Below are 25932 nucleotides of genomic sequence, written 5' to 3' on the forward strand. Positions count from 1 at the left end.
GAAAGATACAGATTCCTGAGAGGCGGGCATTTCTTCGGACTCTAGAATTCTGCAGTGATGAAACCTTTGATGATTGGTTCATCATCAAACAAAGGCAGTCCAAGTAGGTATTGGAATCCAAGGACAGAGTCTCTTCAGATGCTGCCAAAGAGCTAGAGAGGAGGGATGTGGTCATTACTACAGTCCCCCAAAATGAGTTACCATCAGGCACAGAATTAGAAGAAATCTGGATGGACAGAACTGGGTTACTTTGTGTAAGTCTCTTCCTCTCTCTGGAAAACAAGCAGCTGAGCTCAAGATGAAATAATAATTGACTTCATTCTCCAGGCTCCCATCCTGAGTCCATGGAGACATCCCCAGCTTTAGAACTTTTTCTGCCCATTCTCAACTTCCCTGGCTACCCACAAACCACTGGTTAGAGTAGGCATTTGAGACAAAATCTTTGCCATCATAAAAGATTTCCAATGCTACTTCTAGCACCCCTGATTCATGACTGTGATGAACTCCAGGCTTCTAGACTAGTAGTCTCTTTGGCCCCTATTTTCTCTGTGCATAGATTCCTTGTAACTATCGAGTGGTAGCTACTTAGGAAATGTTCATTTGTGTTAACTCACAAACCATGAAAATCAAAAGCAGGGTCTCTGAAGCAGGGACACACGTGCGCGTGGGGGTTATCTTCCACCCTTGGACACAGGCGGACCAGTCTCAGGAGGAAGCTACGTGGCCTGGTGGTAGGGGGTGGGGTCCTGCAAGGTCTCCACGAGAGGTCTGGAACAGTGAGGGTCGGGAGGTCAGACATGGGAGGCAAGAGTTAAACAGGAATCAAAGAGATGTTCACTTTCTGAGCCAGCTGTGCAGGACTTCCACGGGGCAAGTGTGGGACAGTCCTAGCACAGACATAATTAAGAACAGGAACAATCGTAAACCACTGGGGACAAATGGGATCCCCGAGCCCACACAGAGAGATTATTTCATAGATGGATAGGTGATTGATAGATCAGACAGACAGATGATAGACTGGAGAGAAGGAAGGGCTTTGGTTACAGAATACTGGGCCCAGCACATAAGCGCAGAGGGAGGTGAAGTTGGGAAATGACTGTGAAACCATCATAGAGAAGGCTGGTTCAGACATGAGTTGTCATGCATGCACACTCAGTCGTGTCCAACTCTGTGACTGTAGCCCGCCAAGCTCCTCTGTCCATGGGATCCTCCCTCCTCTAGGGGATCTTCTTGACTCAGGGATTGAACTTGCATCTCCTGCATTGGCAGGTGGGTTCTTTCCCACTGAGCCACTTGGGAAGCCCCAGCATGAGCTGTCAGTGGAAAGGAAATTGGGGGGTGGGGTGGGGGGGCAGGGAATGACGGGAATGATTTTCATGAGGACCAAGATATTTGCATGACCTCGTTTACTTCCTGTTTACTCCAATGAACTCTGTCCTTTCTGAAATGAAATGAGGAGGTGAGATGCCTCAGGGAGTGTGAAGCAGCAAATGCTGAGATGCTGGGTGACACAGCAGACTGAAGTAATGCAGTCATAGCCAGGGCGCCTTTAGAGCCTTGAAAAATCTGAAGAGCCACGAAAGGATGCTCCAAGGAGCCTCCCAAGAGGACGTCCCAAGGACGTGATCAGGCCTTGATTTTAGACTTCCAGCCTCCAGAACTGAGAGAGAATATGTTTCTGTTGGTTTAGCCACCAATTTTGTGGCCATTTGTTTCTGCCCTAGGAAAGGAATTCACAGCACAGAGTCCGTGTGTAGCGCTGGAGCGTCCTCCCCGCCTGCTGCCTCCTTGGGGCCTGCAGCATGACTCAGCACCCCCATACGGGTGGGTTAACGAGGTCAGAGCAGTGCTGGGACTGCAGGAAGCCATACCTCAGCTGTCATTTTTTTATTTTTAATTTTAATGCTTTTGTTTTCTGTAGTTATTGCACCTGGCTGGGTAGAAAAGACTGAAATGTCAACTGCTGGTAATGTCATATCATAAATGCTGGGGAACCATCCCAATCAGGGTAAGCTGCGAGCAAAGTGTTGGCAGGATACAACTTCCTTGTTTTTCGCCACCAGTGGGCGAGCTGGAATTTAAATCCTCTCAGTATTAAAAACCAAAACCAGTCTGCATAATGGATGATGTTTGCTGTAACTTCTGCCTCTTGGAGTCTCGAGAGAGATGACAGATGGAGACACACCGTTAAGGTTTTAAAAGGCAAAGTTGCTCTTAAACCAAAGTTAGCGATAGTTGCTAAGGCGCTCTTGTGAGACCATCAGCCTATGACTTTTCAGCTTGTGTGCAGATTTCTGGCGGGGTGTGGGGGGCACTGTCCAATCAGGACTCTAAAAATGACAAGATGGCAACTTCCCTGGGGCAGGAGGGGCAGTCCAGTGGTTAGGACTCTGTGCTCTCACTGCCAAAAACCAGGGTCCAATCCCTGCTTGGGGAACTAAAATCCCAGAGGCCAAGTGGCGCAGCCATAACATAACATAAAATATTGTAAGAGCTATAGACAGATATGCTCCTGAATTTGAAGAACATCTGCCTGGGTAGAGCCAGGGAGGAACTGGCAGGCAGAGAGCAGCCAAGCCCCAGGCCTGGAAATGGGCATGGGATTTCAACTCCCCTCTGAGAACTGCAGCTCACCCTAGTTGCTCTTACTACAAAAAAATGAGGAAAGGAAAAAAATTAGGACAGAATTGAGATTGCACACCTGGCAGTTTTAACTTACAAAACAAGCATTTATTAATCTAGTTTTTCTTCTCTTGCCTTAATACAGAAGAATGAGGCTGATGGTCTGGTAACATCGATGTGAAGCTGAAAGCCCAACCAGTCCTGATTCCAAAATCCCGTGACTGGCCTTCATTAGGCAACAGGATCACAGTTGGTGTGGTCTCAAGTCCATACAGTAAGCTGACCAACCCCAGGGTCTCCTGCGCCTGCCGGGGCTCACTGTGTGGGCTGGGGAATGCGAGAGTCAACAGCACAGTGCAGACGGATGGAGGAGGCGGCTTCAGGCAGAACACTGCCGAGGTGTACTTCCCCTGACAGAAGCTGGAGCTGTCCACCCACAAGGCTTCCTGGTCACCGGCCTGCTTCCCTGGGCAGCATCGTCCTCTGGCCCGGGGTCGGAAGGCTGCGCGCCCAGACTGCCCTGAGCTGTGGTCCCCACACGCCAGCCCGAGCCTGAGCCGCCATGACTGTCTTTCCAGCGGGTCTGCCCGGCCGGCTGGTGCTACCGCTGCTTGTGAGGAAGGGGCTTCCTGGGCGGTGGGAGCTCCCGGTGGATCAGGGTGAGTCCGCAGAGGATGAGGAACACTCCGCCCCACCACAAGACCTCCTGGCACTCTCCGTACAACACAAAACCCAGGAAGGCCTGTGGGGCAGAGACAGCTGTGAGGCTGGGCGGACACGTGCCCGCAGGGTGGGCGGACACCACCTGACTCCCCTGTGGCCGAGTGCCTCCCAGGGCAGGAAGAAAGGTCTGGGGCTGGAAGTCTTGGGCCTGAAACCCAGCTGTGATCTTCAACAGGTCTCACCTGTAGAAGTGGGCCAGGTACCTCCTCAGAGCACTGGACCAGCAGAGGCCGGAAGCCAGGCCCTGCACACAGCCGGCCCAGCATGCGCTCCCCGGCTCAGCCCCACTGGGAGGGAAGACCCTCCACCCTCCACGTCTCCTGCCTGAGTTCACAGATCCCTGTGGAGCAGCAAACAAGTAGGCTTTTGACAGCTGGACTTCCTCGCCATCTAACTTGAGAATGTCACCAAGTTTGAGAGATTGACGGAGAAGTCACAGGGAGTCAAGATATGCCCAACCTCTGCTTCAGTTCCTGTCCCTTCTCCTAGGTGGGAAAGCAGGAGTTGCCCAAGGACAACCCACCCAGAACCCAGGTTTGGGACAGAGGAACCATATGCTCAGGCTACTCACCGAGTTGAGGATGTTTGAAAAAGTCACCGTGACAGATGCGATGGCTGAAGACATGGACAAACTGAGGCCCCGGCTAAAGAACGTCCACATCAGAGAATTGGTGGTAGCCATCATAATAATGCCCAAGACGCAGAAGCCCACGTTCACCTGCAGGAGAAAGGGTCACTGCAGCCACGGTCAGCCCTGGCCAGGCTTGACCAGCAGCCACCCTGACAGCCACCCAGGGTCACGGTCATTGCTGGCAGCCAGGCCGCCACAGCCTGGGGTCCTCAGAGCTTTCCTGCACAGGCCTTCACTTAACCCTCAGCCGGCGCACACTCACTCAACAGCTGAAACAAACTCAGAGAAGACATTTATTTGGCCATTGTACCAGCCATGTGACCTTGGGCGGAAGTGCTAATTCATATCCAGTTATCTTCTATTGAACACCAGTCTGTTACGGCCCCACAGTGACCAGTGCGGTGGGAGAAGTTTAGTCTTGGTGGGCCAAGTAGTTATCCCCCGGTCTGAGTAAATGAGGGGCAGAGTCCTCACATGCCAGAATCAGGTGAAACAGGAATTGGTGGTCTCCCCGCTGCCCTGTGCAGCCTAGAAGCCATTCAGCCCGGTCTCACCGGGCATTCTTGAGCTTTTACTTGGTAACAGGCCCTGGGCTAAGTGTCATAAGTACATTTTCATTAATTCCTTAACTTCATTTTACAGATAAAGAACCTGAGGCATTAAGGAACGTGCCTGAAGCACCATAGCTTGGGGAAGCCACCAGGATTCAGGCCCAGGCAATGGGACCACATGCTCTGAACTAGGACACGGCATGGGAAACCACACCTGGGAGTGTCTGACTAGTGATCCCAGGCATCACTTGGAGAACATGCAGATTTCATTCATTTGTTTGTTTCAGGAGACTACTGAGAGAACAGAGGATCTTTAGAAGCCTCCTATAGAAAGGATGTGCAGACCCCTTACTTGGTTTTGAGTTATTAACCTGCCTGCAGACAGAGAGCTGCTTCCCCTGGGGATGGCACCCATCTACACCTCCTCCTCTTCTTTCTCCTAACAGTTTTCCAGCAGCTGAATATATGGTGTCTTGAGGAAGGAGTGTCTCTGCATAATTTACACGGAAGCACCGTTATGTGCCAATGGCAGCCTACTTATGTAAAGGCTTATGAAGGTCTGCTGCACAACTGAGAAAACAAGAAAACCTCGTGGCTCATGGTCACTCATCTTACTTTGGACCACTTACTCCAATGAGAATTACACACGCCAGGATACCAACTTCAAGCATGGCAGTGCCCACTGGATTAGCCCTTAACAGGCTTACACCTAAAGAATCAGCCTTACACCTGAAGAATCAGCCTGTCTACTGTCTCAGTCTGGGACTAACCCTGAGTTGCAGCAGCTGCAATGAAACCTCTTTACCAAGCAGAAGCTCGCCTATATGACTTGAGATGGGAGAGGCCACCTTGGCAGACCTGGGGAGGCAGTTCAAGAGTTCTCAGCACTGGGAAAATATCCAGAACGTTTGTCTCAGTCTTCCTTTTATACCTAGGACATCCCAAATTCCCAAGTTTCCTGGCAGGTGGGTTGACCAGTCAAAATACCCGTTAAAGACGGAGTTGGGCAACAGGCTTCTCACCTTAAGAGTCACGTGGAGAGAAATGCTCAGGCACAAAGGGCTTAAAATGAGAGAGAGTGAATGTAGGAGGTGTGCGTCTTGCCCGAGAGTGAACTAGCCCAGTCGGAGGACAGATTTTTGGGGTCCCTGGTAAGGGAACAGGCCTCAGTCCCCGACGTCTCTTACCACCTACATTGGACGAGGGCTGGGCGTGATTCCGAGTAGAGGTATGCTCTTCTGCCCACGCTGTTCTGCAGCGCCCGACTACGGCTGGGCCCCCCAACCCACCCCCCAAAACAGACCCGCGGGGTCGGACGGCCCCAGCGCCGCCAGCCCGGCCCCGCCCCGGAGCCCCGCAGCGCCCCTCCTCCGCCTGGCCCCTCCCGCCGGCCCACCGCAGCAGCGCCCCCGGCTCGACCTCTCTGCCGAAGGCCAGCTTGGCGGAGGCGGCGGCCAAGGCCCCGAACGCGCCGGCGCACAGGCAGTTGAACACGCCCCAGAAGCGGCGCCGCATCGCGCCGGCCTGGAGGTGTGGGGGGAATCCGGCAGAGGTGTTAGGGTAGGCGGCGGCGCACACCCCACCGCCTCCGGGCAGCGGTCTTCCCGCCATGGCGCTCGCAGCCGCCTCTCGGGGCGCCAGCCAGCGCCTGGGCCGGAGGCGCGCGACGATTGGACAGCGGAGTCACGTGAGCGCCGCACCACGTGAGTCGCATGGCCAATTGAGGCTCCGCGATGACCTCGAGGGGCGGGGCTGCCGCAGTCTTCCTGGCGGTGGCCGATTTTCCGCGTTAGGTTTAGGCTTTCGCCGGAGGATTTCTGGACCTATTTATCCAAGGCTGACTGTGGTCGCTGTTGTAGAACAATTCTTCGTGACTCAGCAATTTCAACCCCTGCTACTTGGTGGGGTCCAGCATCGGTTTCCCCTAGGAATTGTTTAAAATGCCGAATCCCAGGCCCTGCCCCACACCCATTGAATCAGAATCTACATTTGTTTTAACAAACCCCCCAGGAGACTGACCTGCACCTTCTAGAAGCACAAAATGGAGAGATGCGTTATGGCAGAGGGCGCTAGAGATCTGCAGGCTCAGTAAGAAAGCGGAGTTTGGAGTTGAGGGCTGGGAGGGAGGTTAGGGCTTCTGGCAACTCAATTGGCCCAGATGGTTACAAGCACACTGTAGGAAATTTAGAAAGTATAATTAGAAGAAAGTGTCATCCATCATCACCCCACTGAGATAATCAGGATTGACATCACTTCCGCTTTCCCATACACTTAAATACTGCTAAAATGTTTTCACTTAAGAAGTAGTACATTTCTCTGAAAACAAACTGTTGTTGGAAATTTCCTGGCGGTCTCGTGGTTAAAACTCTACTTCCACAGCATGGGGGGCACAAGCTTGATTCCTGGCTGGGAAACTAAGACTGGCATGCCATGTGACAGGGACAAAAATAATTAATTTAATTTTGAAAAGATATATGTGCTTAGTTGCTCAATTGTGTCCAACACTTCGAGGTCCCATAGGCTGTTCCAGCCAGGCTTCTCTGTCCATGGGATTCTCCAGGCAAGAATACTGGAGTGGGTTGCCATTCCTTACTCCAGGGAAATCTTCCCCACCCAGGGATCCAACCCAAATCTCTTGAGTCTCATGCCTAATCCCCAGCACCGGTGAATGTGAATATATTTGGAAATGGGTCAACTGTAATCAAGTTAAGATGAGGTCATTAGGGTGGGCTCTAATCTGACTAGTGTCTTTAGAAGAGAGGAAGACACAGGGCAGAATGCCCTGTGACCACAAAGGCAGAGATTGGAACACTGTATCTACAAGCCAAGAAACACAAGGGTTGCTGGCAACACCACAAGGTAAGAGAGGCATGGAACAGTTTGTACTCTGGAGGCGTGAGCGTTGCCAGCACCTGGATTTTGGACTTCTAGTCTCCAGGACTGAGAGAGAATATGGATCGGTTGTGTTAAGCCACCTGGTTTGTGCCAATTTGTTGTGGCAGACCTGGGGAACTCAAATAGCTGAGAAGACCCAAGCCTGTGTATTACCAGCTTCCCTAGTCCACCACCTTCTCCCACCTGCAAGGCTGCCATCCCCTGTAAGATGGGGGGCCCTCCCGCCAATCCAGTTGGCCCTGTGGATCACATGATTCCTATTGTTAAGTCAGTCACTTCAAATCAGGTGACCCCATTAATTCAGTCAGCATCCTCATATCACTTGACTCCCATATATTGATATTAAACCAGCCCCCTAAATCCATCACTCTTCTTTCATGGAAGCATAATAAAGGAAAGAAGAAAACAGTGTCCAAAAGTAGTCAGTGCACCATCAAGGCTTCCTTTTTGGTATTCCTATAGAATGGTATTTTAATAGACTACAGATTTATTGAAGATGTACCTACATGATAACAGTCTTGTTTTAAAGGGGGATATTAATTTTTGGTGTCTTGGGACTTCCCTGGTGGGCCAGGGGTTAAGACTCTGCACTCTGAATGCACCAATGCAGCGGGCATAGGTTTGATCCCTAAATGGCAACCCACTCCAGTATTCTTGCCTGGAAAATCCCATGGATGGAGGAGCCCGGTAGGCTATAGTCCATTGGGTCACAAAGAGTCAGACATGACTGGACGACTTCACTTTCTTCTTTCTTTCTTGGGAAACAGAATCACACACACACACAATCATTTTCAAGATGCATCAACAGTAGTTGTTTTATGTTATTGACATAGAGCTTATATATTACCTTTTAGAATGCCATGACACTTTAAAAAGTTTTAGATCTTTATAAAGATATATATAAAATATATATATATATATACACACACTCATGTTATTTTTCAAACCCATCTGAAGTATAATTTGATTGAAGCAGAAAATAGTATGTCAAAGAATAAGTAAAAGCAAACTAACTTGCTCCAAACCTCCTGTTGCCAGTCACTTTCCAGCTCGCTGTGAGGTCATGACCCATTAATTTCCATCATATCTCTGCCTTCAGCTTCTGCTCCTCTCTCCTTCCTCACTCACTGGCCTCCTTATGTACCCAAGTGATAACTGGAGTATTCCAGATTTAGAATATTTGCATTTCTTCTGTCTGGGTTACTTTGCCCCGACATCCACATGGCTTGCTGGATAACCATCTTATTTATTCAAATGTCACTTGCTCAGGGCTTTATGGTTTCCTCTTTGTTTAAAAATACAGGGAATTCCCTAGTGGTCCAGTGGTTAGGAATTGGTGCTGTCACTGTTGGAACCCAGCCTTGATCCCTGGTCAGGGAATTAATTAGGTCTTCCCTCGTTTAGTTTTTCTTCTTGCCATCATCACTTGCTAAAAACACATTTTATTTTAATTTTGCTTGTTACCTGTTCTCTTGTTTTCTTTTCCCCACTGGAATATAAGAATATACGCTGCAAAAATTTATGATTTTTTTTTTTTGCTGTGATTTCCCTGGAGCCTAGATCTGTATCAGTCATATAGTAGGTACACAGTAATATTTGTTGAATGAATGAATGAACAGCTATAAAACAGATATAAAGAGACAATGCACAGGGTTTTAATGCTGTACTGTGTGCGGTGAGATTGTTGGAACGAGAATTTAGGGCCAAGAATAAACCAGGACCTAAATATTCATCAATAGTAAAAAATTGGTTAGTGTTTTTAAAGTTATTGACAGAGACCATAATAGTAACCATTTTTTCCTCTTGCTTAATGTTTGCCTTTCTGAACATTATTTTGTGTATCTTAAAAAGGGGGTTATGATACTTTAAAGGAGGGTCAGGTTAGAATGCTCTTCCATCATGAGTTAAAGAAAGAAAGGTCTGGAACACTGCTATAGGACAAGACTCAAGGATTTGTTTCTAGAAAAAGAGAAAGGAAGGAGGAAGGCAGGCAGGCAGGAAGTGACAGGGACAGAGTAAGGGATGAGGTGGTTGTTTTGTCGTTGTCTGTGCCTGTCCTCAGTTCTGACACTTTGCGACCCCATGGACTGTAACCCGCCAGGCTTCTCTGTCTGTGGAGTTTCCCAGGCAGGAATACCGGAGTGGGTTGCGTTGTCCTTCTTCAGGAGATGTTCCCGACCCAGGGATCGAACACATGTAGCTCACATCTCCTGCATTGGCAGGCAAGTTCTTTACCCCTAGCGCCACTTGGGAAGTCCAGGTAATTATTAATAAGTAGTTGATTCCACTAGGGGACTCTAGTAAAGAAAAAAGTATGGGAGACCCCTGTAAGTTATTGATCACTGAAGAAAGCAGGTTTGTTTAGCAGCAAAACTGCAACATCAGCTTGAGACATGCCCGAAAACAATCAAGCAATTGTGGCATGAGACCCACACCCTGCCCCGTGAGCTCAGTAAATTAATGATTCTTCTGTACACACTAAAAACAAAAATATAAAGGAGAGGTGACATACTAAAACTTGAGACAATTTACCATTTTGATCATGTTCTACTGCCTTTTCACTCATTTCCATTGCTCAGTGACAGTCCTAGCTTGACATGTAGGGACGAGGAAGCTCCCCTGCCTGACATGGAGGAGGAGGCTGATGATGATGATGTCTACTCAAGAATGAGGAAGGAGGCAGTCTTTCCCCCTCCCCACTTTTCCTTTGATGGTAAACCTAGCCCGCTAAGTTTTCGGGATGTGACCCCCTCTCACCCGCCTGTCTGTAAGCCTCACAAGCCTCCTACTGTAGTAAATCACTTCTTATCTATCACTTTGTCTCTTACAGACATGGGTTTGATTCCTGGTCCGGGAAGATCCCACATGCTGCGGAGCAGCTAAGCCTGTGTGACGTAGTTATTGAGCCTGAGCCCTAGGGCCTGGGAGCCGCAACTACTGAAGCCCAGGGCCCCAGAGCCCGTGCTCCACAAGAGAAACCACTGCGATGAGACGCCCGCGCACCGCCTGGAGAGCACTAGCCCCTGCCTGCCGCAGTCAGGGGAAAGGCCGAGCAGCAGCGGAGACCCAGCAGAGTCAAAAACAAATAAATAACAGTGTTTAACAAACAAACAGAAAGCCAGGAGTCCGAGCAGATGGCAGACAAGGGTCGTAGAGAAGCATCTTACTGGGGTCTGCGTTTGTTTGTTTATTTATTATCGAACAAAGAAAAAGCGGGCTGAGGAGCTGAAGTAAGAAGACCGGTGAAAGTGGTTGCAAAGAGGTCCTGGTTTAGGCCTGATAGCAGGAGGAAGTGTGTTAAATTTCTTCTTGCTGTCAGCCATTCCCAGGTGAACTGAATAAATAGTTTAACCTTCAGGCACATGGGGGGAAGGGTTCCTAGAGAGGAGCTGCTGCATATATTTTAAGCTATGGGCAACATCCCTTTAATGATTAACTTGTCGCAAAAGCAAAAGAGAACAAAGGCTGAAGTAAAAGAAACAGACCTATTGCGGAGGCAGGTTTGTTGATTACCTATTCCAGCCTAATTCAGTTCATGAATTTTTCCTTAGATAAAGGTTATTCTGCTGGCCTGGATGTAAATAACCATCAGTTTGTCTTCAGAATCATGTCTGAATCACCACAATATATTGAGGCTTTTCTTGCTGTATCAGAGGAGCTAATGAAAAGCAGTTTTGATTAGGCCAAAGGTAAAACTGGGAAAATCACTATCATATAGACAATGACTGCGGGGGCTCCATAACTGAACTTGGTTTCATAGATTTAAGAACAGCGAGCTGCAAATTATTCTGACAGGCGTGTTTTAAGAGATGAAGGGGAATTCTGGCTCTGAGGAAGGAAGGGCCCTGTCCAGAGTCTGTCAGGATAGACTCAGCAGAGCTTGAACCAAAGTGATTGTAAGAGGGTCCTAGATCAGGTGTTTGTATGCTATTTATTTTTGTTAATTCATGCTTCTATTCAGCTACTGTTTTTGAAGCCCTACTATGAGCCAGTTACTGTTCTAAGCGCTGTGCATATATCGCATTGAAAACAATCCCTGCTTTCCTTCCTTCTAAGGAAGGGAGAGTGGTATTAAGAAATAATTTACACTTGCAGAGCTGGGCCGGTAGATTGAGAGCACCTGCGGTGGAGGTGGGACTCGGCCAAGGCAACATTGGCTCTGGAGCTCGGATCTGCAGGGGAAGGAGGGGTGAGGAGACCTGAGGAAAGAAGGCTCTAGACGAAAGAGCGAGCGTGTGAGTCTCCAAGGAGGGGCCACCCTATCTGCTTGAGGAACGCTGGGAGGTCAGGGTAGTCAGAGCCCAGGAAGCAAGGGGGAGATTAGCAGGGCGGCGAGGAGGAGCCCAGACTTAGAGGGCCTTCGGCTACTTGAATTGTGGACAGGACCTGGCGCCGCGTGAAGACCTTGAGTGGTGTATTTGAGAAGGCCCAGCCCGGCTCCTGTGTTCATAGTAGGCATCAGGGTATGAGGGTGGAAAGAGGGGGCTTGTTCGAGGTTCCTGTGGGACGCAGGCAAGGGAGGCCGGGGGATTTGACCAGAGCGTCAGTGAAGGGTTACATGAGGGATACTCAGGGGTACTGACAGGAGGCTTGCTGAGTTGGAGGAAGAGGGAAGAGTTAAAGGTGTTCCCATCGCTTTTGTCTTGAGAACTGGAGGAGTGAAGTTGGCGTTTCCTGAAATGATGTCTGTGCTCAGTCCATCAGTCATGCCTGACTCTTTCCGACCTCTTGGCCTGTAGCCCTCCAGGCTCCTCTGTCCATTGGGTTTCCCAGGCAAGAGTACTGGAGTGGGTTGCCATCTCCTTCTCCAGGGGATCTTCCCGACCCAGGGATCGACCCTGCGTCTCCTGCATTGTCAGGCAGGTTCTTTATCGCTGTACCACCTGGGAAGCCTTCTTGAAATAGGAAGACCCCATGAAAGGGAAATTCAAGTCATCTCTTTTAATATAGAGCTGTGTGTGTGTATGTGTGTGTGTGTTTTCGTGTCTTCCCTTTGTAGTTTATTGCTTACCTGTTGAAAAACTAGATTGTATGATGTATATGGTTTTCCACAATGTGGATTTTGCTCACTATTTCCCTTTGGTGCCATTTAACATGTTCCCCTTTCCTCTATGTTTTCTAGAAATTGCCAGGTGGTGACTATAAGCTTGATGAAGTTCATGTCTGATCTGTGTCCGCACTGTTTCACTGTAGTGCCGTGTGCAGGCCCTCCCTTCTCAGCCTTCTCTCGTTCCACACGTGGCTGTGTTAGCAGCCGTGGTGTCCTCCTTGCTGTTTTCAGTCACTTGTCCGTGTCTGACTCTTCGTGACCCCATGGACTGTAGCCCTCTGTCTGTGGCATTCTCCAGGCAAGGATACTGGAGTGAGCTGCCATTTCCTTCTCCAGGATAATCCTCCTTATATCCTACTAACGTGCTACAAGTTATGAAATGATGACACTCTAATTTATCATTTAGCCTTCACTGATGAGCTGCAATATTTCCATTAAGGGAGTAGTTAGCTATATTACAGTTCATCTAGGTAATATGGGCTAAATGCTGGATTTTTTTAACCCTCTTTTTCTGATAGTCAAAATAATGTGTTAGTTACCTAGCATCTTCCAAAATTAAACATTTCTTTTTTTTTCCTTCCAGTGAACTTATAGAATTAAATATCCTTGATGTATTTTAATCCGTTGCAGGAAATTCTGATTGATGCTAATGAAAATCATCCTTCTTTGGCTCTGGGGTATTGAATGACCCTCCGTCTCCAGTAGTTTTTTTGGTTCTGTTGTGACAATATGTTCCAGACTCCTCTTACCCAGTTGCAATCCTGGAATCAGGTGTTTCTCCAGGAGCCTAGTTTTCTCTTAATGGAAAATGGTATTGAGTGATGAGAGTCTGGTGCCAGAGTTTGATCCTTGTTTGGGGACTTTTTCAGTGGACAGAGCTAGGACATATAACTGCATTTTTAAAAAGATAACCTCATTAAGTTATCTTAGTGACATAGTGACACTTCTAATTCAAATGCAGAACTATATAGGATTTTTTTTTTGGCTGGGTCGTGGCTTGTTTGTCCCCTGACCAGGGATCAAACCTGTGCCCCTCACAGTGGAAGTGATCTCGGGTGGCCTCGGCCTGCAACGGCTTGGAGCAGGGCTTGGGTTCCTAGCCAGAGATTGAAAGCGCCAGATCCTAGCCACTAGGCCAGCGGTCAGTGACAAAGGTCCTGGCCCTTCAGCTTTGCAGAAAAGGATTCCTACAGAGACAGAAAGTAGTGATGCAAGTAATGTTTTAAGAGGAGAAAACTACAATTCGTGTGGATAGGCACACGAGCTGACCCAGGGGGAGTTCCTGGGTCACACCCTGGTGGCAGTTTGAATTACTTTTATGTGATATTTCTTCTGGGTTTCCTTTGGCCAGCCATTTTATTTGCCTGGTTCACAGTCCATATTGGGTGCATCTCAGGATCCTCCCAGGTGTGTGCATGCATCTCTTAGCTAAGATGGATCCTGCCACAAAGGCCTATGGGTAGAACATCCCTTGACATGACTCCCCTTTTGGCTTCCAAGGAGCCTTTTCTGCTCATGTGTGGTCGGGGAGGTCTCCTGACTTTGGGAAAGAGAAATATGTGGTCTGGGCAGGGCCCAGCCTTCTCCCTTAACTGTCCTGCTATTCTCATCTTGGAGTTTTGGTCAATAGAGAATAAACCTCCAATTGCTTTACCCTGGGGCGGTCCACCTGCCTCCTGCCTCAGAAGAGAAGAGTCTTAACCACTGGACTGCCAGGGAAGTCCCTGTAGGATTTTACTTTGACCTCATCGTCTAATATCTGCTTGTCCTTTTCACACATTGAAATTTTCAGGGTCCACAACACCAAGATAATTACCTGTTTGCGTCATCCCACGTGTGTAGGGCATTTCAGTAACAGAGAATGCAGAGTCTGATGTTACCTGAGAGGTCTAAGTGAGGAGAGCAGTTGTTGACAAGGAGAGGTTGCATATTTTTATTCCAGCAAACAGCGTGCACAAAGATGCAAAGGCTGGAGAACACTTAGTTCACTTAGGAAGGCGTGAAGGGGCCCGGTGTCAGGAAGGCAATTGAACACAGTGGGCCTCAGTGCTGTGGACATTAGCACATCAACCAGATCTTGAGTTTGTTTTTTAATAAAAGATATGGCTTTTGTACTTTGTCTATTTAAGGAGAACTTCGGTGTGAGAAAAAGGTAGGGGTTACTCTAAGGAGTACTGTCCTTAGCTCCGTTCTTTATCAGTTCAGGGAAAACACCAGTGACAGCGCGGCTCCCTTGTTTTCTGACATTTGAAGATGCATTTGCATACTAACCACCCATCCTTGTGGCCTTTTTCTCTCCCCACAGAGGACAAAGTATGGACCATAGTGTCTCACGATTTCCAGATTAAGACGACAGTGGTGGGCTGCAACCCAAGAAAATACTCAGCTCGTTTCCAGCACCTCCAAATGAGCAGTATGCCGCCGTTTGCAAGATGTCCAGGCTGCTGAGCATCCCAGGTAGGATGAGAACCAAGTGTTACCTTTATTGTGTCAGTTGGTGGTTGGAATGAGCCAAACAGTCCAGTTCAGTTCAGTTCAGTTGCTCAGTCATGTCCGACTCTTTGCGACCCTATGGACTGCGGCATGCCAGGCCTCCCTGTCCATCACCAACTCCCAGAGCTTACTCAAACTCATGTCCATTGAGTCGGTGATGCCATCCAACCATCTCATCCTCTGTCGTCCTCTTTTCCTCCTGCCTTCAATCTTTCCCAGCATCAGGGTCTTTTCCAGTGAGTCAGTTCTTCGCATCAGGTGGCCAAAGTATTGGAGTTTCAGCTTCAGCATCAGTCCTTCCAATGAACACCCAGGACTGATCTCCTTTAGGTGGGCTGGTTGGATCTCCTTGCAGTCCAAGGGACTCTCAAGGGTCTTCTCCAACACCACAGTTCAAAAGCATCAGTTCTTCTGCGCTCAGCTTTCTTCACAGTCCAACTCTCACATCCATACATGACCACTGGAGAAACCATAGCTTTGACTAGACAGACCTTTGTCAGTAAAGTAATGTCTCTGCTTTTTAGTATGCTCTCTAGGTTGGTCATAGCTTTTCTTCCAAGGAGCAAGTGTCATTAATTTCATGGCTGCTGTCACCATATGCAGTGATATTGGAGTCCCAAAAAATAAAGTGTCTCACTGTTTTCATTGTTTCCCCATCTATTTGCCATGAAGTGATAGGATTGAATGCCATGATCTTAGTTTTCTGAATGTTGAGATTTAAGTCAGCTTTTCCACTCTCCTCTTTTGCTTTCATCAAGAAGCTCTTTAGTTCTTCTCTTTCTGCCATAAGGGTGGTGTTATCTGCATATCTGAGGTTATTGACATTTCTCCTGGCAGTATTGATTCCAGCTTGTGCTTCATCCAGCCTGGCATTTCGCATGATGTTCTCTGCATATAAGTTAAATAAGCAGGTGACAGTATACAACCTTGATATTCCTCTTTCCTGATTTGGAACCAGCCTCTTGTTCCATGTCCAGTTCTAACTGTTGCTTCTTGACCTGCATTCAGATTTCTCAGGAGGCAGATAAGGTGGTCTGGTATTCCCATCTCTTGAAGAATTTTCCACAGTTAGTTGTGATCCACATAGTCAAAGGCTTTGGCATAGTCAATAAAGCAGAAGTAGATGTTTTTCTGGAACTCTCTTGCTTTTTCGATGATCGAGCAGATGTTGGCAATTTGATCTCTGGTTCCTCTGCCTTTTCTAAATCCAACTTGAACATCTGGAAGTTCACGGTTCATGTACTGTTGAAGTCTGGCTTCGAGAATTTTGAGCATTACTTTGCTAGCATGTGAGATGAGTGCAATTGTGTAGTTGAACATTCTTTGGCTTTGCCTTTCTTTGTAATTGAAATGAAAACTGACCTTTCCAGTCCTGTGGCCACTGCTGAGTTTTCCAAATTTGCTGGCATATTGAGTGCAACACTTTAATAGCAGCATCTTTTAGGATTTGAAATAGCTCAACTGGAATTCCGTCACCTCCACCAGCTTTGTAGTGCAAAAGTAGGAAGTCAAGATACCTGCAGTAACAGGAAAATTTGGCCTTGGAGTACAGAATGAAGCAGGGCAAAGGCTAACAGAGTTTTGCCAAGAGAACACACTGGTCATAGCAAACACCCTCTTCCAACAACACAGGAGAAGACTCTACACATGGACATCACCAGATGGTCAATACCAAAATCAGATTGATTATATTCTTTGCAGCCAAAGATGGAGAAGCTCTCTATAGTCAGCAAAAACAAGATTGGGAGCTGACTGTGGCTCATATCATGAACTCCTTGTTGCAAAATTCAGACTTAAATTGAAGAAAGTAGGGAAAACTGCTAGACCATTCAGGTATGACCTAAATCAAATCCCTTATGATTATACAGTGGAAGTGACAAATAGATTCAAGGGAATAGATCTGATAGACAGAGTGCCTGAAGAACTATGGATGGAGGTTCATGACACTGTACAGGAGACAGGGAGCAAGACATCCCCAAGAAAAAGAAATGCAAAAAGGCAAAATGGTTGTCTAAGGAGGTTACAAATAGCTGAGAAAAGAAGAGAAGGCAGAGGCAAAGGAGAAAAGTAAAGATATACCCATCTGAATGCAGAGTTCCAAAGAATAGCAAGGAGAGATAAGAAAGCCTTCCTCAGTGATCAGTGCAAAGAAATAGAGGAAACCAATAGAATGAAAAAGACTAGAGATCTCTTCAAGAAAATGAGAGCTATCAAGGGAATATTTCATGCAAATATGGTCACAGTAAAGGACAGAAGTGGAATGGACCTAACAGAAGCAGAAGATATTAAGGAAAGGTGGGAAGAATACACAGAAGGAAAAAAAAAAAAGTCCAGTAGGTGTGGTTAATTACCTTAACAGTCCAGTCTACAAAGTGCAGGCAGCTCTGTAAGTAAAATACAACCACTTGGTTTTCTGGGAAAGGAAACTAAGAATGTATGATTTTTAAAAATTCCACTGTTTCTATAGATTTTTTTTTTCAATTTTCTATGCTTGTTTGTGTGTGTGTATGTCTGTGTGTGTGTGTCTGTGTCTATGCTTCTAGTAGTTGTTTTGGGCAAAAGTTTATCAGAGCTCCTTGTGAACTTTCAAGTAATTCCCTTGGAGTTATTCATTTCTAATTCATGTCTTTAACATAAAGATGAAAGAATTCTAAAGGCTGTCTGCAGGTAAATAAATAGCACATAGAACAGAGAGAATTTAGAGCTCTTTGCTTGCTTGCTTGTTTAAATGTTTCTTTGCCTGCATCGAGCCTGTGCTATTTCCCTTGTGTCATGTGGGATCTTTGGGCTCTGTAGTTGTGAATCTTGGGCTTAGCTGCTCTGTGGCGTGTGAGATCTTAGTTCCCTGACCAGGGACTGAACTCAAGTCCCCTGCACTGAAAGGAGGATTCTTAACCACTGGACAACCAGAGAATTCCCCGGGCAGTTGCTTTTAAGCAAGTGTGTATGCCAGAATTTGCACGTTGCTTGTCACAGTGCTCATTACTGTGATTCTGACCTGGTAGAACTTGGTTGAGGCACAGGAATGCTTGCTTTTAACAAACACCCAGGGGTCATTCTGTGACCCATACATTGAAAAATGCCATCTTGAGTTCATGGCACGAGGTCTCTCATTTTGGATTTTAAGGTGTCAGTCCTGCATGTAGGACAAGGTTAAGGGGAACAGTGGAACTTGTCTGACCAATTGAAATAAAAGGGCATATGTAACTACCTGTCCCTTCAGCTAAAATATAGTGGCATTTTAAAAATCCTTTTCATAGACTAACTGTTGTAAAGTGAAATTCAGCCTCCCCTTCTGAGTCATTTTTTGCATCCCAGTTCTTCTTTCCAGGCTAATTAATAAGTAGAAAACAGCTGAGACCACAAAAAGCAGTGGTTGATATATCAAGTTTTCCTATATTATTGTATTCTTTATGTGTCATGGGGCTTTCCTGGTGGCTTAGATGGTAAAGAATCTGCCAGCAATGCCGGAGACCTGGGTTTGAGCCCTGTATCTAAGTGGAACAGGACATGATTTAATATAAATCTTTAATTTGCTGTTTTAAGGAGCTAATGTTTGCTGTAATTGATCTTCTCCCCCTCTTTCCTGGTAACATGCAATTTAAAACATCCATTTACTTGTTTTTAACTAAGGCTGAATTATACTATCTTGAAACTGCTATAGTAGTGCTTATGACATGTGTTAGAATACAAAGTATATTCACCAGCATTGTGGCAATTAAAGTGAATATCAAATGGGTTTGTAATAGCACTTAAAATGTTATTGTTTTAAGAGTGTTATCCCCGTCAGGACTTCATTTGGGGTCTATAGTTTCTCTTGATGCTAATGATAAAGACTAGATTTTGTATGTATATGGCCTTCATTTTTATTTTGGTAAATGTTTGGTTGTATCATACCATTAGCTAACAAATGTAGATTTACTCAGTCATAGTTTCTCACAGCTTCTAGAAGGATGGTAATACATGTCCTACAATCTATTTCTTGTTCAGTCGCTAAGTCATGTCCAACTCTGCAACCGTGTGGACTGCAGCACGCCAGGCTCCCCTGTCCTCCACTCTCTTTTTATTACTACAAAATTTTTAAAAAGAATCAATCTTAAACTAATGCTTTTGTCATTCTTTATGGTCATATCTATTCTTGCAGTGTAACTGTGCATTCCGTTGTCCTTAATCAACTTTATAAAAGACACGAAAACAAAACAAAGTTATTTGATTTCATATCAATTTGAAAATAAATTGGTTCTTCTCAAACAAACAAACAAAAAAACATTAATAGCTATCCCAAACCATAAGGATCTCAACATGTTTATGTTTATATCCCTAGGACTGCAGATATACTGATACCTAGATTTAATGAAAGGCAGAGACAATGAAATTCTTTAAGTAATTCTTTATAGATTGAGATCTACTTCTGAAATAAACACCTTAATGACTTGAATTTGATACATTAGACACCAGGGGAAAGTTTCCTTTAGATCCCACTTGAGTCAAATCTTAGTCAACAACCCTAATGCTTTTTAGGTGGCAAAATTATTTCTGTATGTTTGGACAAGACCTATTAGTCTGATTTAAAATGCTTATTTGTGTATCTTAGATGCACTATTGCTATGTATTTATTTTATGAAACATTATTCTTTTTAATTAAGAGTTTTCTGCTTAAGTATTTATTCTCTACATATATAAATATTTATTTAATTGCAGAGGTATGAAGATATGTTTTCTATTTTTCTGACTATATTTAGTGTTGTTTTCATTGGTTCCCAGTGTTTTATTTCTTTTAATTTCTCAGTGTAGTCTTGTTCTCATAAGTCATAGTTTTATTACTACATCTGTTAAAAGAAGCAATATAAATTTTCCACCCCTTTGGGTAGTTTACTATTAGATTTTGTGTCTATTGAAAAGGAGTTATGTTCACAATTTTTGCCTGTAAAGTAACCTGCATAAAATTCAATATACATTAATAATACCAAACTGATTTAGTGTCATCCAAAAGAGATGAAAACATGACTGTGACATTGTATATTTTTTTGTCATTCCACTCCCTGGCCTTGTAGTTTTAGCAAAAAATTCTAAACTTTGCTGAAGCAATCAAGAAAGTGAATTTTCTGTTTTTTTTAATATGCATTTTAAGAAACTGTGATGTTTACCTCTTGAAAGAACATAGATAAAACATTGCTCAACTGTACCTAAAGATTGGCATTTCCTGTGAGATCTATTTTGACTAAATAGTGTGTTAATCAAAAGATTATTTATCTAATTATTTGTTAAATCACTGTACTGAAATTGGAGGGTACAAAGAAACGGGACAAGCCAACAAGAGAGTAATAACTACAAGATAATATTAGAAAATAAAATCTAGTAATATTCCATAGCCAGGCAGCTAGCATCTTCATAGAGGACACTGTAGTTAAAAAAAGACAGAACAGTCTCAGAGGAGAATAGAGGCTGTTTCACCGACATGGATAGAAATTGATGAATGTCTCAGCTGCAATAATGGATGAGAGAATCAGTTCACAAATATTTTTTGTTTCTTGTGTATCAGGAATTGTGATGTCCCTGGAGAGAAAAGAGAGTATGAAGTTTGCAAAGAATGAACACCTGCTTTGAGAAAGGAGAAAAAGGAAAGAGTGTAGATTTTCATTAAATTCTATTGATCAGTACCATCCTTGACATTCTGTCTCATTTAACTTTGAAAGTTATGCAAGTGGACTTTCTTATCTCCATTTTGCAAAATGGCTTCCTTGTTGGCTCAGACGGTAAAGAATCTGCCTCAGAGCAGGAGACCCGGGTTTGAGCCTTGGTTTGGGAAGATCCCCTGGAGAAGGGAATGGCTACCCACTCCAGTATTCTTTCTTGGAGAATTCCATGGACAGAGGAGCCGCTGCAGAGTCCGACATGACTGAGTGGCTAGCGCTTCTGCAGAAACAGTGCTTGAGGGGGAATAAACCCATGGAAAGTCAGTCGGTCTTAAAGAGGGAAGGCTGCGATTCCAGTGTCAATGTATCTTATAAATATTTCTCTCTGGAACATTAAGAAAGTATGAACACAGGTCAGTGTCCCGCCACTGAAGTGGGAGTAGAACTAACCACTGAAGTAATTGTGCTTACCCCATGTCTTCAACAAGCCCTGGTTTGGGAAGATCCCTGGAGGAGGGCATGGCGACCCACTCCAGTATTCTCGCCTGGAGAATCCCCATGGACAGAGGAGCCTGGCGGGCTACAGTCCATGGGGTCAGACCCAGAGCGACTAACAGCACAGCACATCTCTTCAACCACCGTAAAAGAACATTTTCTCTCCTGTCATTTAGTTTTTCTGCCTGTAATTAGAAATAGTCCATCTCAAGTGACCTTTGGTCTAGTCCAGTGTTTCTGAATAAAAAAATATTAAGATTGTGATAGACGTGTGCAGTTGCCAGGGGAAAGGGATGGAGGCAGGTGGAAGGCCTGAGGGTTGTTTACAGCGGATGTCCACCAGAGGGCGCCAGAGCACTGGCGAACTCAACCCGCGGGTCCAGGGCGCGACTGCAAGGCTAGGTGATGAGCTTGGAGGAACCCAAGGATGCGCCCCGAGGAGACAGGTTGGTTAGGGCGCACTTCTAAATCCCTGGCCCAAAGTGCCTGCCCTCAACAAGGGAGCAGGGATGGGCATTCCGCACGCACGGGGGGGCCCTTCCAGCCTGGTTGGGTGGCCTCACGGTCAGACTATGGATTGTTTCTCCAGACGCAGAACAAACCTGCCTTGGACTTCCCTGGTGGCACAGTGGATGAGAATCCGCCTGTGAGAGCAGGCGGTGTGTGTTCAATCCCCGGTCCAGGGAGGTCCCTCATACCTTGGTGCAACTAAGCCCAGATGCCACAACTACTGAGCCCACACTCTAGAGCCTGCAACCCGTGAGTACTGAGCCTGTGTCCCACGGCTCCTGAAGCCCCTGGGCCCTAGAGCCTGTGCTCCACAAGAAGGGAAGCCACCTCCGTGAGTAGCCCCTGCGCACCACAGCTGGGGAAAGCCCATGCAACAGTGAAGGCCCCGCACAGCCAAACATAATTTAAAAAAAGACATGCCTGCCTTGACTACTTGTGAACGCGCGGTAGATGCTCAATAGTCATAGTATTAAAGACCATATGCATCATTTTCCAAATAGAGACTCGAATGTTACAGTCTTTGCTCTGTAAAGCTTAGGGTGCTAGCCAAACATGGGATCCTTCAGGACGCGATGGTGGTCTTAAATGGAACCCACAGTAGGTGTCATGTGATTAGGTGTTTGGTGGAAGGAGCTGAGGTGTGGCGTGTCTGCCTTCTCGAGTGCTATTAAAAGTGGTTCTAGGGGAACAGCATCTGCACAAAGAAGAAGCTTGTTAAAGATATCAGTTCATGAGCCCCACACCAAACCTGGAGACTCAGAGTTTCTTCCTTGGGTGCTGGAATGCGTTGTATGCCTGTTAAAGTTTGAGGGGCAAAATTTAAAGACATGCTTTTCACTATAGGCTTGCCACAGAGATGTCACAGTGAGTTTTAAATACTACTATCACCTGTGACCTCCTTCACACATTCTGTGTATTGGTCCGGATATATAGTTGAAAATGGATAACCAACAAAGACCTGTTGTATAGCACATGGAACTCTCCTCAGTGTTATGTGCCAGCCGGGATGGGAGGGAGGTTTGGGAGAGAATGGATACGTGTATATGTATGGCGGGGTCCCTTGGCTGTTTACCTGAAACTATCGCAACATTGTTAATAGGCTCTACCCCAATACAAAATAAAAAGTTTAAAGTCTGGAAAAAAACAGTAGTTCACACACAATGTTGTATTTGAGATGCATAACTTATTTCCTGTGAGCAACATAGTTTACAGAGAATGAAAATAAACTTGTTTTCATTACGTTTTCCAGGCAATTCCAGGGTGAAGCCAGGGTTATGCAAGAGGGCTCTCAGAAGTTTTTGTGGTGTGAGACTTAAACCAGCCTTTGGTTCAAGGACAGGTAACAGTCTGTGTGAGTGGGTCAGTTCAGTGCAAAGCATATGGCCCAGTGCTGCAGCCTTAGTGGCTGACTGTGAGAGGGAAGGGCATATGAAAACAGGGAAGCAGAATATCACGCTTTGGTCTCCATGTCGGAGCTCATTTCTTCATGCATCTGTCATGTGACAAAGGATAGGGAAGCGTGGCCTTTCTGCATCTCCAGGGCATCCTGTCTCTGCGTGTGCAGGTAGCTGGTTGAGAAATGGAATACTTCCTGCTATATCAGTAAACAAGGATGTCACAGTCATCAGGGATTGCAGTCCACTGGAAGAAAAACAATTCCTGCTATCTACCTGCCAGCAGACTACAGCCATTCTCTACTGTGAGCCCCAGCGAAGCTCAGGATATATAAAAAAAAATGATTCTGGCCCCAGATAGTTGACCTGCATATCAGAGGAATGATTTCAGTGAGCCCAGACTTTCATCTTCCTGTACATAGAAGAGCACTAAATTCCTTAACTTGGATTATCTGGTTTTCTTAAATTAACAGTAGTCTTTTGAAGTTCAGACCACCTGTCCTTTGTTAGAAAACTTGTATATAACCTGGATTCTCCTCTTGCTTTTTCAGAGCAGTTCTCTCAGGGTTACCTGAGATGCTGTCTCCTCGGCTTGAAGTCCTAAAAAATTTCTGCAGAATAAAAATGTTGTTTTTCAGGCACTAAGTCGTGTCTGACTGTTTGTGACCCCATAGACTGCAGCAGGCCAGGCTTCCCCATCCTTCGCCATCTCCCAGAGTCTGCTCAACTCACGTCCATTGAGTTGGTGATACCATCCAACCGTCTCATCCTCTGTCGTCCCCTTCTCCTGCCCCCAATCTTACCCAGCATCAGGGTCTTTTCCAGTGAGTTGTCTCTTCGCATCAGGTGGCCAAAGTATTAGAGCTTCAACTTCAGCATCAGTCCTTCCAGTGAATATTCAGGGTTGATTTCTAAAGGATTGACTGGTTGGATCTCCTTGCAGTCCAAGGGACTCTCAAGGGTCTTCTCCAACACCACATTTCAAAAGCATCAATTCTTCAGCGCTCAGCCTTCTATGGTCCAACTCTGACATCCGTACTTGACTACTGGAAAAATCATAGCTTTGACTATACAGACCTTTGTTGGCAAAGTGATGTCTCTGCTTTTTAATACACTGTCTAGGTTGGTCATAGCTTTTCTTCCAAGGAGCAAGCATTTTTTAATTTCATGGCTGCAGTCACCATCTGCAGATTTTGGAGCCCAAGAAAATAAAGTCTGTCACTGTTTTCATTTTTTCCCCATCTATTTGCCATGAAGTGATGGGACCAGATGTCATGATCTTTGTTTTTTTAATGCTGAGTTTTAAGCCAGCTTTTCCACTCTCCTCTTTCACCTTCATCAAGAGGCTCTTAAGTTCTTCTTCACTTCCTGCCGTTAGGGTGGTATCATCTGCATATCTGAGGTTGCTGTTATTTCTCCCAGTAATCTTGAATAAAGCGTAACTCTAAATTTTAGGTTGCCTGCCTTTTTTTAGTTGACAAGGTGAAAGTGCTGTGCTGATGCCTTCAAAGATGTACAGGTGTGGGACTTCCCCGCTGGTCCAGTGGCTAAGACGCCACACATTCAATGCAGCGGGCACAGGTTCAATCCCTGGTCGGAGAACTAGATCATACATGCCGCAGCTAAAAGTTTGAATGCCAGAACAAAAAGCAAAAGATCTCCCTTGTCGAACCTAAGACCAGGCACAGCCATATACGTTAAAAAAATTTTTTTTATAGTTAAAAAAAAAAAAAAACCGATGTACAGGTGTGATTCCTCTACATAATATCGCCTGAGAAAGAAACCTGGGAATGGAAGAGGAAGAAATGGTAGGCTCTCATGTAAAATTTGTGATTCAGATCAGCGGCTCTGTCCCCATTTCTTCGTGAAATCCCATGCATTTAGAACTGGTAAACATTTACTTTTCTACCTCTGGTGGTCCTGCCTAACAAATTCTTTCCTTTTTAAAATATAATCTCTTTACTATGATGCATTTATTTATTAAGTAGTGGTGCAGTGAAATCTTGGGGGGCATGTGTTTTTTCAAAATAGGGTTTCCTCCAGATACAGACCCTGGAGTGGGACTGCCAGATCATAGGGTAGCCCTATTTTTAGATTAAAAAATTTTCCAGATTGTTCTCTATGGTGGCTGTTAGCAGTTTACATCCCCGCCAACAGTGTAGGACAGCTTCGTCTTCTCCTGTCCCCCTTACCAGAATTTATTTTTCGTAGGTGTGGACGTCCTTGCGCCCTGACTTTCTAGATGCTGGTCTCTTCAAAGGGTTTTCCATCACAAGCTCCGTGGCAGCACGTCATAGCCCCGGGAGCGCTCTGATATCCCGAAGTAGCTCTGGGCAAACTGAAGCCTTGGTAAGTGTGGCAGCAGTGTGGGCCTGAACTTGTCCCACGTGCTTTGGCAACTCTGAAACCTCCTTCAGTGGAAAGAGGGGGAAAGGTGAGTGAAGCCAGCCTCTGACCTTCTGGCCTGCCCCGAAGTCCCAGGATGGCCGGAGGCTGAGGAAGGACAGTCAGGAGGGGTGATGCTGGACTCCCAGGCCTTCTGTACCTTTGCAGGTGGTCAGGGCAGCACAGGGTCAGGTACCCCTGGAGCAGCATCTGGGGCGGAGTTCCCCAGGGGCAGCTGGCTCTGGGAGTGCAGTGATGTCCCCCCGCCCCCGCCCCCCAGCCAGCTCCCCGCGCTGTGTCGGCCTCGGGATGCACCAGTTGCCCCAGGCTCCTGGAAACCCAGAATGAGGACCTGTGTCCTGGGGCTCATCCCGCCCCAGTCGTTCCTCCTCCCATTCCTCTAGCCCGGGTGGGGTGGGGCCCCCTCCAAAGGAGGCCTGGTTCGGAGTTCCCGGGGGTTCCTTTGCTCAAGGGTTCCCCTCTGCACCCTGCCAGACCTTCTCTAGGACAAACGGTGTCTTTTGGGGAGGACGCCTGCAGCCTTAAG

General features: G+C 46.2%; 1 protein-coding gene and 1 long non-coding RNA gene across 3 annotated transcripts; one reads left to right on the top strand and one right to left on the bottom strand.

The window, feature by feature from the left end:
* Positions 1-2708: 2708 nt before the first annotated feature.
* On the bottom strand, positions 2709-6205 carry TMEM42 (transmembrane protein 42). 2 transcript variants are annotated; one of them, XM_043886628.1, is made up of 4 exons: positions 5947-6205; positions 3917-4063; positions 3528-3685; positions 3226-3364 (listed from the first exon to the last, which is right to left on the bottom strand). In XM_043886628.1, exons 1-4 carry the CDS (start codon positions 6136-6138, stop codon positions 3277-3279), a joined length of 585 nt encoding a protein of 194 aa, XP_043742563.1. In that variant the 5' UTR covers positions 6139-6205; the 3' UTR covers positions 3226-3276. The 2 variants fall into 2 exon arrangements, with proteins under 2 accessions (XP_043742564.1, XP_043742563.1); XM_043886629.1 differs by lacking the exon at positions 3528-3685 and having other exon boundaries at positions 2709-3364; positions 5947-6193.
* LOC122683084 lies at positions 6101-25326 on the top strand. The gene is made up of 4 exons (XR_006337612.1): positions 6101-6230; positions 10253-10751; positions 14778-14929; positions 25212-25326. It is a non-coding gene; the product is annotated as an uncharacterized LOC122683084 (long non-coding RNA).
* The last annotated feature ends 606 nt before the right edge of the window (positions 25327-25932 follow it).

The sequence above is a fragment of the Cervus elaphus genome, chromosome 24, assembly GCF_910594005.1.
Source record: "Cervus elaphus chromosome 24, mCerEla1.1, whole genome shotgun sequence".
In the NCBI taxonomy this organism is placed as follows: Eukaryota; Metazoa; Chordata; class Mammalia; order Artiodactyla; family Cervidae; genus Cervus; species Cervus elaphus.

Coding starts and splice junctions, on each gene's coding strand:
- TMEM42 (XM_043886628.1), bottom strand. CDS start 6,138: ATGGCGGGAAGACCGCTGCCCGGAGGCGGTGGGGTGTGCGCCGCCGCC. Junction 3,686..3,916: donor TTTCAAACATCCTCAACTCG/GTGAGTAGCCTG, acceptor GCTGCTCCACAG/GGATCTGTGAACTCAGGCAG. Junction 3,365..3,527: donor TACCTGGCCCACTTCTACAG/GTGAGACCTGTT, acceptor TCTGCCCCACAG/GCCTTCCTGGGTTTTGTGTT.